At 40.5% G+C, this 16,144-nt stretch overlaps 1 protein-coding gene across 5 annotated transcripts in view; it reads left to right on the forward strand.

Annotated features, from left to right (window-relative positions):
- Positions 1 to 16,144, forward strand: part of pde4d (phosphodiesterase 4D, cAMP-specific) — a 180,159-nt gene that overhangs the window by 132,039 nt on the left and 31,976 nt on the right. Inside the window, exon 1 of one of the 5 annotated variants that reach the window (XM_040155359.1) lies at positions 12,243 to 12,907. The exons of the other annotated variants lie outside the window; for them this stretch is intronic. Within the exon in view, the coding sequence (XP_040011293.1) occupies positions 12,843 to 12,907 (65 nt within the window). The 5' untranslated portion in view covers positions 12,243 to 12,842. Of the gene's footprint in view, positions 1 to 12,242; positions 12,908 to 16,144 lie in introns of those variants that run through there. 5 annotated transcript variants of the gene reach the window in all.

Genomic DNA, 16,144 nt, shown 5'->3' on the forward strand with positions numbered 1-16,144 from the left:
GATTTTCTTACTCCTCTGTCTGGAGGTTGAAGTCGTTTGTGGGAATTGGGAGATGTACTTAATGAACTGCACATGAGGACATTGTATAATTAAGATAGCCACTGTGACGCTAGTGTTCCCTGTGTGTGTTTGGAGGTACATCTTACCCTGGATTACCTGGACTGCAGCAAAGGGCGCCCTTGGTGCTCACTGGCAGGGTATCCCTCATACACACACACACCACACGCACACACACACACACTCTCTTCAAACTTCTCCATAAGCATGTGGCCTCAGCTCTCACACACTCTCACCAGTGTGGTGATGTCATCAGTTTTAATGAGGGATTACTCTGACATCACTCGGACCGCTGCCAAGTTAAACCTATTAGCTTCACCATGTGATTTCCGTGGCCCTGATAGACTGGTGTCCTGTCCAGGGTGTACCCAGCCTCTCGCCTGATGTCAGCTGGGATTGACTCCAGTCCCCTGCGCCGCCACCCTCACAGGATAAGCAGTATAGCCGATGGATGGATGGATGGATTGATGTGCTTGTGGTGCACTACAGCTAGAACTGTGTGTGTGTGTGTGTGTGTGTGTCCGTGCGTGATATGTGAAAGCCAGTTGAGAAAGTTGCGCAGTCCATGGGCCTCTTTATCCAGTTATCATCCATCCTTTAATTTGTCCAGTAATGTGTCCATCAAAAAAATGTCCCAGTTTGCCGGCCAAGACAATGTCTCTGATGTCCACGAGTGAGCGTGAAGTGTGTGGTGTTGAGTTTACAGCAGAACTTCAAAGAGTTTAGCAGGACTGGTCTATAGCCTTGATAACAAGAAGCAGTTAAAGACCCATATCAAATTATTATTCACCATGTACCATCAGTACACACTTGCATACTTTTCAAAGACACAGAAGCACTCACAGGCTTATGAAAGGCATCCCAAAAACACATTTCATGTGAGGTTTTTGTTGCGCTGTTCTGTGCTTAACTTGGCACAACAAATTTCATTTACAAAATCGCATTTGAGATTAATGGCTAACACTGATAACATTTGGCTCGGACAAGCGAAGGCTACTTAAACTGTTTTTTTTTGTATTGTTTGTTTTTTCAAGATAATAAACCCACCAAATAGAATCAGCCTGGATTGTAAACAGTTTTGTTGGTGTTTGAGCCAATGGTCTAATGACTTAGTACATGTACTGCGGTTGACTGTTTGTGACAATATTTGGGATATTAGAACCTCTGCTTACACAATGACAATGGCTACGTGACTGGAAGCAGCACTTAAACAGTGTTGTTTTTCATTGTGGGTGTAATACGTTTTGACTGGTTTATGAATTATTAGTTTACTAAGATATACTTTGGCTTATACTCTGACCTGTTGAGAATGAACAGAAGCATTTTTATCTAACTTTTTACATTTGCTTGTGTAGATTTTGTTAAAAGACATTGGTGATACAAGTAATAATTATTTGATTAATTGATTAGTCAATCAGTTTAAAATTAAACAACAAGGATTTTTACAATCAATGAAGTCATTTATGAAGCAGCAATGTCAAACATTTGCTAGTTACAGTTTCACAAATGTAAGGATGTGCTGCTTTGTTTGGTTTTATATCTTTGTAAATGACTTAAAAATTTAAATGTTTTATAGTTTTGGACTGTTGGTAAGACAATTTGAAGATGTAACCTTTAGTTGTGGCAAAATGTGATTGGAATTTTTCACTATTATTCAATTTTTAGAAGTGTTAGGTTTTAAAAGTTTACTTATGAGGTCTGCTAAATGGCAAATTAAGTCAGTCAGACAGGTCACTACTAAAGACAAGTGCAGACTATATGACTTCTACCACAAGCTGCCTGTCTGAGCTAATTTTGAATCCTGAGACACAAACCCTCAAGCCGTTGAGTACAAGCTTTTTTCCTTGTCATGAGCTTTCACAGATGCTACAGCAGTTTTAAATATGTGATTTTATCACACTTAAAAGGTCAGGTTTTGGACTACTGGTCAGATGAAACAAGCAAAAGGCATCTTGGGCAAATTGTGAGAGGCATTTTTCACAATTTTCTGACATTTGATAGATCAAACAATTAGTAGATTAGTCGAAAAAAAATTAATAGATTAATCAGTAGTGAAAATAAATGTTGATTGCAGCCCTTTATAATACTTGGTAGGCTGGTTTGCCAGGTTTCTGGTGTGGATGCAACTCTGAGAGCTGTCCTGACACAAGTGTTTCTTTGCCTCTGAGACAGATTTCTGCATGTTGGTCTCAGTACATGGTCCTCACATTCATTCTGTCTAGCATCACTTCAGCCTTAACACATCACGACACACTCGTGTTGCCAGCAGGAAGATGCACACACACTTGCAGTACACACATGCACAGCACAAGTAGGACAGTTGTTGGTCTTATCTTCAGCGGCCATGCTTCTCTAGACTTTTATTTATTTATTTTATTTTGTGCTGGAGGTGCTTTCTATTCTCCTTTGTGCTCTGGTGAGTCTCTGAGACAAACAATAGTTCGGCCAGCTTAAACCCTCTCTCAAGTCTCTGAGTCAGCTGGACGTATAAATAGAGCACAGGTACGTCATGCATGGCTGCTGTGAATAGCTAATTTCTTGGCATGAACCACAGTCACATCCCACAGTGAAATTTTTGGGTGGATTATTTTGAGGATAAGTTAGCATGTAAATCCAATGTCATTTTCTCATTACACAATCTGCTGTCGTGTCCTCAGCAACTGAAGGCTGATTGGTTGTCAGGACCTACCTGTCCTTTTTTAATTCTGCCAGGTCACCATGGCAACCACATTATAAATATGAATATAGCAGGGGGACTGTAAAGGCAGGCAGGGAGTGAGGCGAAGGAATTGCTCCTTGACACACATAACAACAGCTGTTTTCAAGCAGCATGACTGGCTGAGAGCCGCTCCATTTGCTCAAACACATGAATCCTAATTACCATTCTATTGTTGTCTCTTAATCACATTACCTTTGCTGATTTACATACTTGAAAACAAATATCCAATCATTGTAATCATATTCAGTTTTCTTGCAACAGCAGTGGAGGTGCAGTTGCCATGGCACTATGCTGCAACAGCAGCTTTAAGCCCCAGTTATACTTTATTTTTCATCATACTGTATCACACCATTGCCTGTTGTTTTCTCATACAATTGAAGTGGCTCACATGGAGTGGCTTTCTTGATGGACAAATCAGCTGTTGAAACCTGACAGACAGGTAGAAGGCAAATCCCTCCCCTGCCTGTCACTTTCTGTGTTTGCCTCTGGACAGGGCTTTGCAACAGAGGCCCATCTGAATAAGCTGCCATTGTCCTTCCTGTATCTCTTAATTCCTGTATCTCTTAACAATGTACCTTAATATTTGTCTTTCGGGAGGAAACAGTGTAAAAACACTCACTGCTGTTGCTGCATGCATGTCATCTACTTTACTTAGATTATCTTAGGATGCCGACACTGATAAACTGACTAACTGCTGCCCTCATGTCATTACATTAAAGAAACCTTATGTGTAGAAGCGCAGGAGAAAAAAAAGTAGTTCTGCTGTCAACCAAAGTACCAATGAGGCAAAGCCCAGTCTCTAATATACTGTGGAGTCAAAGCTCAAATGACGCCACTGGGGCTACAAATCTCAGGAATTGTTGGTATTGACCAAAATGTGTCTGTTGTGCCAACTATAGAAAACTGTCAAGTGCTGAAAGCTGGCATCAAATGTCTGTTCAGATTTATGCTCATCTCTACTTATCCTTTGTTTAAATCAAAATGTTGTCCAGTTTTAGACTTTCGTTGGCTATATTTCTTGTACAGCTGCTTTTGCTAAGACAAGAGATGCACGGATTCAAAATTTTCTCTCCTGGTAAAGATTTCAATAGCTTCACTTTGTTGATTTGTTAAAGTATGGATTCCACATCAGCGCTTTTTCTTTTTTTTAAAATCTGTATCCTTTACTGCATAATACTGATTAGTATAATTTCTATGTAAGGTAACATTGTCCTAAAAACTGAGATTGCAACTCATCGTGACTGAAAGAGTCGAGGTGATAGAGGAACCAATGACTTTTATAATGACATTGACAAAGAAACTGTATTTTTATCATTTGGATTGGTAACATCATGGCAATTACCCAATCCCCAGAATCAAACTGAGGCATCCTGGTTCAGATACCGTCTAACATTTGTAAATTGTGTTTTCTTTTGTTAAATTGGGAAAAGGTTGGGAGAAACAAATGTACTAAAGTATTGAAAAATGTATTGTTTCAGTATCAGTACCAAAACCCAGGTATTCTGTCAGCACTAGTATTTGACACACAGCTTTTCTAACGCTCTGGTGTTTCTGTTTCAGTCCTCTCTCTGTCCCTCGCCTTTGTCTTTCACAAGTCACCTTTCACTGACTTAACTTGCCATTCATCTTGTCTCTCATACGTCTCGCCCTCCCTCTGCCTCTGTCCCAGTCCTACTTCGTCACTAAGCCCCTAACAAGGTGGCTGACCCTGCCAGTCATGAGAGGAGAGCTCTTCACAAAGCTCTCCCCGTCTTTCTGGCTCACGGCCAGTCAATTAACTGTTTGTGCACTTTTGTACTTAACCTGTGGAGTACCTGCATCCCTGCCTGCTCATTTCTATCACTGATTACTCTAGTGAGCTGTCCGCTTACTAGTTTCTTTTCTCTTTTCTGTCAGGTAAAATACATTTATAGTGTGTGAAAGATGTGTCACTTTTCATGCATAGTTCATATTTATGCAACAATAACGTCTTCTTTTTTTTTTTTTTTTTTTTTTTTTTACAACAGCTTTTTTCTTTCCCAGATTGAATCATAATGGAATACATTCCCTTTAAAAATATGATCTGCAATATATCACTGACGGAAAGAACACATGAACTGCATTGCCCAAGCCTAGTATTTGAAAAGATAGTGCAGCTTGCAGGTACAGTGGTTCTGGTTTTATGGCTCCGTGCCTCAGGGACACTGAGTGAATGGCGTCGCATCGTCACCTGCAGCTCTGTCACAGCTCGTCGCTGCCACTGACGGTGTGTACTAGACAAACACATGCTTGTGTTGCAGGTTGTGTGTGTGTTGTTTTTTTGTTTTTTTTACAAGGGACCCAGAGAAGTGAAGGTCTGTGTTGCGTTGTTGATTTGATTTGTGTGCATTTTATGCACGTTGCGGTGCTTGTGCCTCTAATCAGCACTTGTATGTACCTGTGTGTGTGTGTGTGTGTGTGGTGATGCTCGGCTGTTCGATACGTTTGTGACTTTGACAGTCTCCCTGTCCACCCAGGGGCTGTTGTCACATGCTGGCTGCTTCTGTCAGAGCCGAGCACAAGCCGTGACTCCGCGGAGATTCACGGCTCCGCGCGTCTGTGCTGCCGGCGGTTTTGCTCTCTGGTACGTGCCGCTTCCCCTGTAGCGCAGACTGCCCCCTGCCGGCAGTTGACAACAGTTGGGAGATTTGTCAGCTGGAGTGACACAGATTTTACCTTGATAGTGGATAAGCGTCTGAAAGTGATACAACACGACAGTAATGCCATTTTAAAAACCATAAATCTCCATCCTCCGCTCATCCTGTTCCACTTACAGCTCTGACTACTGTGACACCCTATCTACGAAAACAGCTGCATGCATCACTTTCAAAAACATACATAATACACACATCTGCTCTACTAACTTTAGAAAATGTGTTGGCTCAAATATGCTGTTTATCTGACCTGTATTTGTCATATTACACATTGCACCGTTGGCTCTAGATTGTTTATTGTCATACAATGCCCCCCTTCCCCCTAGTGGTGGAGATTGGCTATTACCAAGGTTGAGTAATGAGATGGGGTTTAAGGCCAGTGAACTTCAATTTCATTAAACAAAATTAGACCTCCCTTTTTTTTTTTTTTGGTAAAGATAACGCCCTGATCAGCAGCTGGTTTGACATGCAAATTCTATTAACTTTTAGCTACATGAAGCAAATTAACTCATCCGTCAAGGTTATGTTTTTTTTTTAGTTTTTTTTTTTACTTATAATACTAATGCCTGTTGTATACAGGGAGGATTTACTTGGAGAGTCAATATGTTTTAACTTCATGTTAGATCAGAGTGAGAGCTTACCCCTGTATTTATACTACAGTTGGACAACAGCTCAAATTTTTAAAAAATGGATAGGAATAAAGATAAAAACACTTTCAAAGTCCTGTGGAACGGGGTATTCGGTAGCCTGTTTTTACATCAGTATTTTGTGTATTAACAATGAAATAAATGCCACGTACACATACCTACAAAATTTGAACATTTGCTTTTACCTGAGGGGAAATTGCTCTTCCTCACTGGACTGTGACGTCTCCTGCTCTTGTAAGGTAAAAAAAATAGGCCTCCCATGATACATTCAGTACAAAAATAAATCAGTTTGTACTGGCCAGTACACAGTAATTGAGTTGGGGTTCTGGCAGTGTACAGAAGATAAAAACTCCAGTATTACTTGTAGTGGAAGCAACCTTATTGTTAAATTGACTGTTGTGATGTGTTTCAGTTTTAATCTGGACTTCTGATGGCCATCATGTCATTGCCGTCTTTGTTGCCATCTTTACTTTATCCTAATCATCGTACACCTCCAATCCATCATAAAGCGTTTACTGATGCAGAATGGTACTATACATATAACACAATTATGTAACTTTGCAGCAAGTCACATTGTCACTGAAACATTCTGCTCTTGTGGCTGTCAATACCGACTCTTGTTATCTGAGAGAAAAGATAACTTAGTTTGCTCTACCTCTGCACTTTGCTCCTCCCTCTCCTGCATCTCTCTCTCATTCTCCATCTCTCTCCATCTTTTTCCCCATTCAAGTCACACCCATGCTGAGCCCTCTCCTCTCCGACCTCTTCTCACACGCCTCCCTCCATCCTACTGAGATAGCTTTGTCAGGCTTGTCACTTTATCTGTCCTCCCTCCTTCTCTTCCTTCATCTGTCTTGACACTAGTGTAGTGTTTAAGAGCTTCGCCAAAATGAGTTTGCCAGTGAATTCAGATTATCTGTCTCTGGAGAGGATAGCCCGCTACCGCCACGCCTGCTCCAACGGCTCACCCTGTTCCACGAACAAGCCCATCGACATCAAACCTCGTGGCAAGAGAGGGTATGACTGATCTCTGGAACTGAAACTGTATGTGTGAGGGCATGTCAGGGAAGGGACCTTAACCTAAGTTTTCTGTCTTGTACTGAGGATTTGTAGGATTTGTTTTCATGTGGAGGTATTTTATATGATCTACTTTCTTTGAATAGTTAGGTATTCAGTGTTTTCCTTAGGGTCAGCTTCTGCTTGTGTTGCTGTGTCTTTATAGTTAACATCCAGTCCTCGCTTGCATGTGAAAAGTTGAGATGGAGTAAAGAAGTTTAGAAATATTAAGACATTGGAGGAGGAAAATTTGAATCTGAACATCAGTCGAGCTTAACAGCTGACTTTGTTATTGCTCTTTGTGTGTAAACTGTGACTATGTAATGTGCATGTGTGTGGATTTATGTGTTTGTATGACTTGCGTGAATGTGCACAAAGTGTGTTTGTGTGTTCTGTCTTATCAGAGCATTAGCTGATGAATAGCTCCACCTGGAAAACACAGAACTAACTGGAGCTGTTTTCACAACCGAGCGCTGTGTAAATGGCCGTTGCTTGGTGGCCAGTTGTGTTGTTACAGCTTTGACGAAGCTGTAGTTCTGCTGTTTACTCTGCCTGAAGTGTGTGTATTTGTGTGTTTGTGCATGTTTGTGTCTCTCTGTGTTCCGTGAGAAGCAGATATCCTGCTTACTACTAAACATGGTTAAGAGCAAGGTAAATGATAAATAAGCAGGTTCCATCCAGTCGTCATCTAAAACATCAAGGTGTTCAGGAGGAGAGTTCCGTTCACTAACCAGGGCAGAGCGTAAACTAATCATCAGAGCACTCCCTGTCCATTAAAGCTCACACAGAAAATTTTAAAACCTTATTAGACCCATTTTCATACTGCATTTCTCTGACCAATATGTACTGAGCGACCCCAGACAAAACTATGAAGTGCTATCATCTGATGTACATCTGTGCCCACTTGTCTGCGCTTTGTGTGTCTGGGAGTGTGTGTCGATAAACGTGAAGTTCAATTGTGTATGTGTGTTTGTGCCTCTATAGTATTTGAATATGAAGCAACAGTAATGGCCGATGGCGTGTAGTATATAGATATAGGCAGAGTCTTGTCAATACTGTGGAGCAGCCATCTGTGCTAAATGCCTGCTCCTTAGTTAAGTGCTATTTATAACAGCCCTTACTGAGCACGATTATTCGCACCGTATACTGAACCTGGTTCATGGAAGAGGTCTTCTTTTGAAACAAAATCAATGACTTTGCCAATTACTCTGGCCACTTAATCTATGCAGCTCATTTTTATGACAAGAATAATTTTACCATTAGGTGGCAGTGGTATCTCTCTGAGTTGCTTGGAACTGTTTTCTAATGTGTTTCACACTCTCATAACGTGGTGGTTTATTAGATGTGTGCTACAAGTGTTTTGATAAGTCACCATTAACATAATAAATTTAGCCCACGATAAATGTAATAGCAGTTACCTTCTGCTGCAGCATGTGCTTTGCTTAAAAACAGACAAAAGATTTATTCACTCACTCAGTTCATTCATTAACTCATTCAGTTACTGATTTGATTTTATCGCCCCCCCCCAAAAAAATGATTAGAAAATGATTGGAAAAAGCAATGAAGATAGTAGTGTACTGAGGATTAGCAGCTTACACCTGCCATTTAGATATCTTTGTGTTATACCTGCACTTTCCATAAATACTGTAAATAAAATCTAAATGCTGAAAAAACAACATCATACGGAAAATATTTATTAATGGGACACATTTTTCCTACTGTATAACAGTGATGAATCAAACAAGATCACTGCAACTTTTTCATTAGGCTGTTATTGGTTGAAGATACATTATCACCTCCAACAGGAAGATGGTGTGTGTTGATAAAACACAATGTACATTCTCTTATAGGCTATTGAAATTTTTTATGACACATATTTTTGAGCTCCTCAAGTAAGATTGATTTTATCCAGAATATACAGTTTGTTTCTGATTTGGGGGCAAAGTAAGATTCTTGCTTCCTGTAACTGGAACCCCTGTTGAGCAGAATTAGGTTGATTATTTTTGTTTGTGCCTTATACTACTGTCTCCTGAGGATGGCAGTAGTGTAGCCAAATACGCATTAAGCGTGAGCATGTGTTCATGTGAATGGATGCACGCACTTGTGGGCTGCATTCTTTTTCATAAGAGGTGAAGACAAGAACCGATAGTGTGACTGTCATACTGGAAGTTATATACTGGTTTCCAAGTTTGCAAACTTTACCGTTACTGAAATTAGTGCTGATTGCTTCTCTGTAAACACATCTGTTTTTAAAGTAAAATAATTTGGTGTAAATGTTTTCAGTGTCTTAAATATTGAACTTCGCAGGGTGACACTGGGTTGAGGATGTTTGCATAGTTCTTGTTATCCTATTGTCTGTTGTGTCTTCATTTGGGATTTATGTGGTTTCAAGGTAGAGGAAAGATGGCCGGATTCCCCAGGAAACAGTTGTCTTTTATTATTCTCTCCTTGACTAAATGGAATGTGCAGCCTGTGGTAATAGGATTAGTTTCACCTCTTTGACCAAGCTGCTACCCTGAGAGAATTAGATGTGCCTATTCAACTTACCGTATCTCACTTTAAGCGCTCAACACACAGTCACAATTTTAGCTGTTTTACAACAGGAAACACACAAGCCATCAAACCTGCCAGCATGAAATTAGCTGCACTGTCCAAGCAACGTCAGTTAGGAGTGAAAGGCTTCAGAAGTGTCTCTCGTGGTGCTCATTCTTGGTCTGGCATGAAATTTGACGCTGATGGACACATGGTGATATGGACGGAAGCCATCCTTTAAATCAATATATGCAGTCTGATTTCTCTGCTTTACAATTGCACTTGCGGCGTAGCAGTGCAGGGCCTGGTTAATGTGCATATTAAAGTATTTATTTAAGGTTAACCTTTTCCAGTGTCATGGGTGCATGTACGGCCAGTGTGTGTTTTTTGCGTGTTTGTGGGCACGTTTCTGCATGTGGACTCATCTGCATATGTGTACACAAGAAATGAGCACATGACTTCCGTTTTGCTCTGTCTTCAGGTCTGCCTCCTTTCTTCCGTGACATAAAGCAGGTCTATGTAAATTTACTCGGAAGCATCAGTAGTGATGACATGGAAGACTATAGTATTATAAGTCTATGGGTGCAATAAGCAATTTATTCTTCCTGAGAGCTAGAGATGGACGCATTTCCTTTTTTGCTGCTTTCGGTCTCTCGGACCCATACTTTTCCTGAACAAAACACAAGCATCCTCTGACGGATGTCACTCTCTTGTTACTTATGTCAACGGCCAGTTCCATGATTGATGACATGTAAATACTCTCTCCCACTGCTTTCGAGAAGATAGGGCTGCAGTAATATGAATGCCGACGCTTCTGTGTTTCTGGCTACATCTGTTGTGTTTTTTCTGTGTTTGCTGCTCTTGGTTTGAAGTTTTGGCCTCTTGGAGCTACAACTAGGGACCAAGCTAATGTTGTGCCCTACTTTTTATTATCTAATGCTGTGTTTTCACTTGATCCCCAATAGATAACTGCAGAAGAGAAAAGTGAATAAATTTAGAAATATTTAGATGTAAGATGATACTTGAAACTAAGCTTCTGCAATAATGCTACCGCAACAACTTGTATCATGCTTTGATAAAATGTCTTTACAATTGCTTATTCATGCATTTGAATATTTATAATCAGGCTGAAATGGTACGTGCATACTATGTGTTGACTTTCACATTTCACCGTACGTGTTTTTGTTTTTTTTTACGTGATTGATTGATGGCTTAGTGTGATCCTCCGACCTGTAAGATACACACGTGACTAATACACATACAGTGCATACAAAGGTGCTTTAGCTCTTCTTGACTTTACTCATTCATGTGTGATTGAAATACCAGACAGCTTACATACCTGGTGGAATGCCAGTGTTAGCTCATCAGCCCACAACTCAAGTAGCAGACAGTGCCGGTTCAGCTCCGCACTCAGATCTACAGTATTGTACAGAGAGTAACACCCTGGTGATGCCATTTCACAGCCAGCAAAGCACTGCTGATGTTTTTATGTGAAAATAAACACTTAAAAACCAAAATAACCTTTCGTGTTTTGGGTATAATAAGAAAACCAAAACTATTCCGTTGAGGTAGTACAGTGTACAGTACAGTGTACAGTAATAATAATTCTCTGAAAAGAGTGCTGAAATTTCTTCAGTCAGTACACACAATCAATGATTGTAGTAAATAAAATTCAAGAACATGGGGGAAAGATTTGCATTGTACTTCAACACTGTCTGTAACTGGAACCTCCTATCTTTTTTTAGAGCTCTGTGCAGAGGATAAAAAATGTAGGGCTGGCACAACGTGGCCTCAAACTCAGAGTTTGTGGCACATTTTAGCCATAGTCACTTTCATCAGACTTTGAACACTACAGAAAAGGTGTGTGCTACCAAGTTTCTGCTGGTATGCAAAATGTACACATTGGAATCTCAAATATTTATGCATGAATTATACAAATATACACCATGAGGAAATTAGAAATTAAAATGATACAAACCACGTACTTGGCTCCGATAAAATGAAATGTTAAAACAATTTAGATACTTAATAAAATACTTTTTCTGTTGACAAATTAGTGTATTTAGCATTAAAATATGGATAAATGATTAGAAATCATGTGTCATTTTTAAAGTAATTTGCTACAATTAATGGTAAAATTAATTTTGTCCTTCTTTCCCTTCACATATCTTCACTCCCACACATTATATTCTCAATTTTAATAATGCTACTCTGTGCCATTACATTCTTAATCCTTATTTATTGTAGTTCTAAGTCTTGCCAAAGAAGCATGAGCTTTTCAGTAAATTATTTGTTTTCTCAGTTTATTGCTTCTCTTACTGGAATAACATGATTAAAACTCATCCAAGACTATGTTTGTACATCTTTCCAGCTCATTGGCATGCTTTATCTGTTGGTTTTAGGTTAATGTGGCAGCTGAGTGATTGAAATTTTAGACAATTGTTAGAATTGCTGGGGGATACTACTAAGTCCCACCCTTCAAGTAATTACTACTACCAAAACAACCCCTCCCACTTCAGACATACCCAAGCTGCAGCTTGGGAAAACAGCGAGACAGAGAGAGAATACGAGAGTCAAGTAACTCAGAGAGAGGGACACGGTTGTAAAAAGACAAAAGAGATAGAGATAAGGAGGGAGGGGGAAAAAAAGGAACACGGGAGGAAGAGGAGATCTTATTTCCACCAGTCAGGAAAGAATACACAGGGACTTGAAAGAGAGAAGCAGAGTGAGAAAGAGTAACAGAGTGAGTGCATGGCTGGATTACGAAAAGAGGAAGATCACACACTGATCTGGCAAGAAAGATAAGTGCAAATGAGAGAGAGAGAGGCTGGGAGATCATGGTAAAGAACCACCTACTGTCAAATGATTGGAGCTCGAGGGGAAGCAGCAGTGTGGAAAACTGTCGGACGGAGGGTTCGATCTGACTAGACTCAGGTTTACTCTCAAGCAGCTCGGCAGACCTGACCGCTGGACTGAGGGAAGGAAGCGCATTGAATCACTTCAAACCAGTGAGGACTGTGGTTAAACCACAGCGGAAGGCTGGCCAGTGGGCTCCAGGTGGCTCATAGGGTGTGTGTGTGTGTGTGCGTGGCCTTATGTGTGTGTGTGTGTGTAGTGTACACACGTAGTGTGTGTGGATGTGGAAGGAAAAGCCAGACCATGAGTATCATTCTCAAACCGCGTTCGCGCTCTACCAGCTCATTGAAGAACACGGAGGGAATAAGGTAAAAAGATGTTGAACTTTGTCCTGCCTGCAACATTTCCATGTTAATCCTGTTATGTGTGTTGTTCTCTTTTGCCTGCTTGTTGCTTTCTGAAATATTTTCCTGTGCCTCACTAGTTTTGTCCCAGGTTCTTCCTTTTTTAATTTTTTTTTCCTTTTTTGTCCCTGTTGGTTTGATGTGCTCTGTGTTTGTGGATCTTTCAACTGTTGTCTGAATGCTGTCACTCTTTTTTCCAATTGGCTCTCTGCAACAAACTGTCTGAAGTCAGACGATTAGACTCACTGTGTCCTTAAGTTCAGTGCGTTACACTTTATCAGACTAACTCTATAACAACATGACACTTGGTGTATTTGTCATGTGCTTTTATGAGAATTCACGGTCTATTCAATTTGTAAAATTAGTTCAAACACAAGGTTGTAAAAGAGGAAAGGCATTATTCATTTAGGAATGTCTTGTGTCGCTCTGTACATTCTCCTATCTGCACATGGCTCAAGATTAATGTAGGGTGCAGTGCCAGGGGCACAACTCGCCCTGGCCTACACTCATGTCTCCTCCCCCTCCTGTCTTGACTTGTCCTTGCCTGTCAGCACTCATTTCTTAGCAAGAAATGTCCCTGTAGCTTGAAGACTGGAAGTTATTATTCACAGTTTTTCCAGCGCGGCCCTCTCAGGCAGAGCTGTAAATTGATCAGAACAACCCTGGACACATACGCAGTGTCCATTGAAGACATATTAATTAGGTCTCTGAGGGTCGTGGTTACTCTGAGCAGAGCTGATGACAGACCGCACGCGATGTGGGTTTGATGCAGAGTGAATGTAAAAGCCATAGTGTGGCTACACACAAACCTGATTAGAGTTTGAAGAGACTGCAGAATCTACCTTTTTTTTTCTCATGTAAAAAGCTGAGAATCTGGCTGAGAATGTTAGCTTCGTATGAGCCATCTTTTGGAATGGCTACTAAAAGCTGTACTCAGCTGGACAAAGCAAACTGCCTCCTCCATCTATCCTGCCCTCCTCTCTTCTGTCATTCTCTCACTAATTCTCATCATCGCTTTGTCTTTAAGAAATTGTTATTGCTGTAACTAAGCTGTTTGTGTTACGGTGGATGTGTCTGTGCAGTCTATACATGTGTAATGCAGAAAGAGCTGATGAGCTAATTCTCATCAAAATAAGTCTTTATGTTCTTGTATGAGTGCTTGTGTGCTTGCGTTTTTTCGTGCACAATTCCTTGTGTATGTCTAGGAGTGTATATTTAAGACAGTGACGTGGTCCGGGTGTGTGACATGCCCCCTAGCCTGACTAAACCCTAACAGACCCCACTCCACCCAACTGTGTAAATGCAGGTTCGTGTATGCAGACTCTAATCCATCAGCAATGTTAGCTCAGTAAATATGGCTTGAGTTTTGGAAAGGTGAAGGATGAGGAATTGGGAGGATCGGATGTTTGTGACGTCTTTTTAGCTCCACACATATTGTGCTGCCTCTTCCTCCCTTTAAAACCAGGAGTGATGTGATGCTGTGCTGAGATAAATCATGGAGAAGTGGGGAATGTGTGACTTTCAACTCAAGTGTTTGCATCTGGCTTTTGTCAGTCCCCAGTTGGGCATCTCAGACAGGCATTAAATGTTGAAGGTTACGTGTTATCTGGCCTCTCACAGGGCCCGACAAAGTGCAAGTTATCGGACATATTTTCCAGATTTGACCTTTAGTGAGACAGACCTGAGTTGATGAATAGGACTGAAAATGGGTCCATAGTTAAGTGGACATCTATGTATATGGGAGCAGAGCTGGTTTTTGCTTTGCTTGGAACCGTGTGACCTGAGATGACGCTAAAACTGCCATGGTGACGTCTTTGTATGTGTCGCATGATTGACTGAGTATTCTGAATGGCACAGTGACAGTGAGCACTAAAGCATTCTCCCAACTGAAGTGAGGGATTCACTTTTGCTCATACCTGACAGGGTAGGAAAACCTAGAAGGAGAGAGAGAAGGAAAGAGAGAGTGCAAACCTCCAAGGAACATTTTTGCCAGACAAAACGATGTAGTATACTTTAACTTTTTCTAAACAAGAATTGTTGTAGCATCTGCTGCCTGATGGGAGTTCATTTCCCTTAGTGAATGTGTATGTATGTGTGTATTTTGGTGCTTCCTTTCATTTTTCGTGAACATGTGACTAAGAGGGGTGTGTGTGTGTGTGTGTGTGTGTGTGTGTGTGTGTGAGTACGAGCCAGATAGAGAGAACATGTTCTGGTTATCAGCGAGTGGTCAGTCCGTTATCTGCTTGGCCTAACTGCCCTGTGGGTGCTGGCCTCTTCACAAATAGTTTTTTTTCTTACCTCCATCACATGTCTCGTGGTACTGAAAGGTTGGATATTGTGTTGCCCTGCTGACTTTTCATGCTAGATGTTAAGGGCCATGGGAAGAATGAGAAGTATAGAGGTATATTAATTTACAGTGGAAATGAATTAGCTCCTTAACATACATGTGCTGCACAATGACGTTGTATGTACCTTAAGTTGGGAGCTATGCTGATACAGTATATACTGTGAGACAATATCAATTTTTTCACCGTAAGAGATTTTCCATACTGTTTATACCACGAAAAATACCCCTTTTTAATATCTCTGAGTGAGTTGGGTATTGTGACCAATGATTCAAATCCATGAGAAGGGCTGCTTTATGTTCATACAGGATTGTTCAGATGTTAGTCAGTTACTATTTGGTTTGCTGCCTTAGTCAAAAACAGACATTCCTTTCTGGTTATTTATTCACAAAAAGTTTCTCAATTGAATTTCCAGAAAATGTACTATGTCACGGCATACAGTGTATTGATAATGCAGTATAAAATGACGTTTGTCATTATAGAGGATTTCCCGCCCCTAATTACAACTACACCTAAACTATAAATCAGTATAATCTCATCCTGAGGTCAAACTTTTCTTATTGTGACATTGTTACAGCTTAAATGTTATTTTCTGATCTTAAAGGCTGCATTTACAGAAAAGTGATACAGTTTTGTGGACTTACCTCAAGCTGGGTATTGTTTGAAATTTTTTGATAGCTATGCCGATGTGGTGCCTGAGTTTCAGTATCAATACCAAAAAAAATACACTTTCAGGACCTTACTACAAGGAATTTAATGAAATTTTTGTACATTTTCGTCATTTAGCAAAATATGCCCAACGTCTCAATGCACCAGTATTTAATATTGTATCAACACAAGTAGCTGTACAAGAACT

Source organism: Xiphias gladius, chromosome 19 (genome assembly GCF_016859285.1).
Source record: "Xiphias gladius isolate SHS-SW01 ecotype Sanya breed wild chromosome 19, ASM1685928v1, whole genome shotgun sequence".
NCBI classification, from domain to species: domain Eukaryota; kingdom Metazoa; phylum Chordata; class Actinopteri; order Istiophoriformes; family Xiphiidae; genus Xiphias; species Xiphias gladius.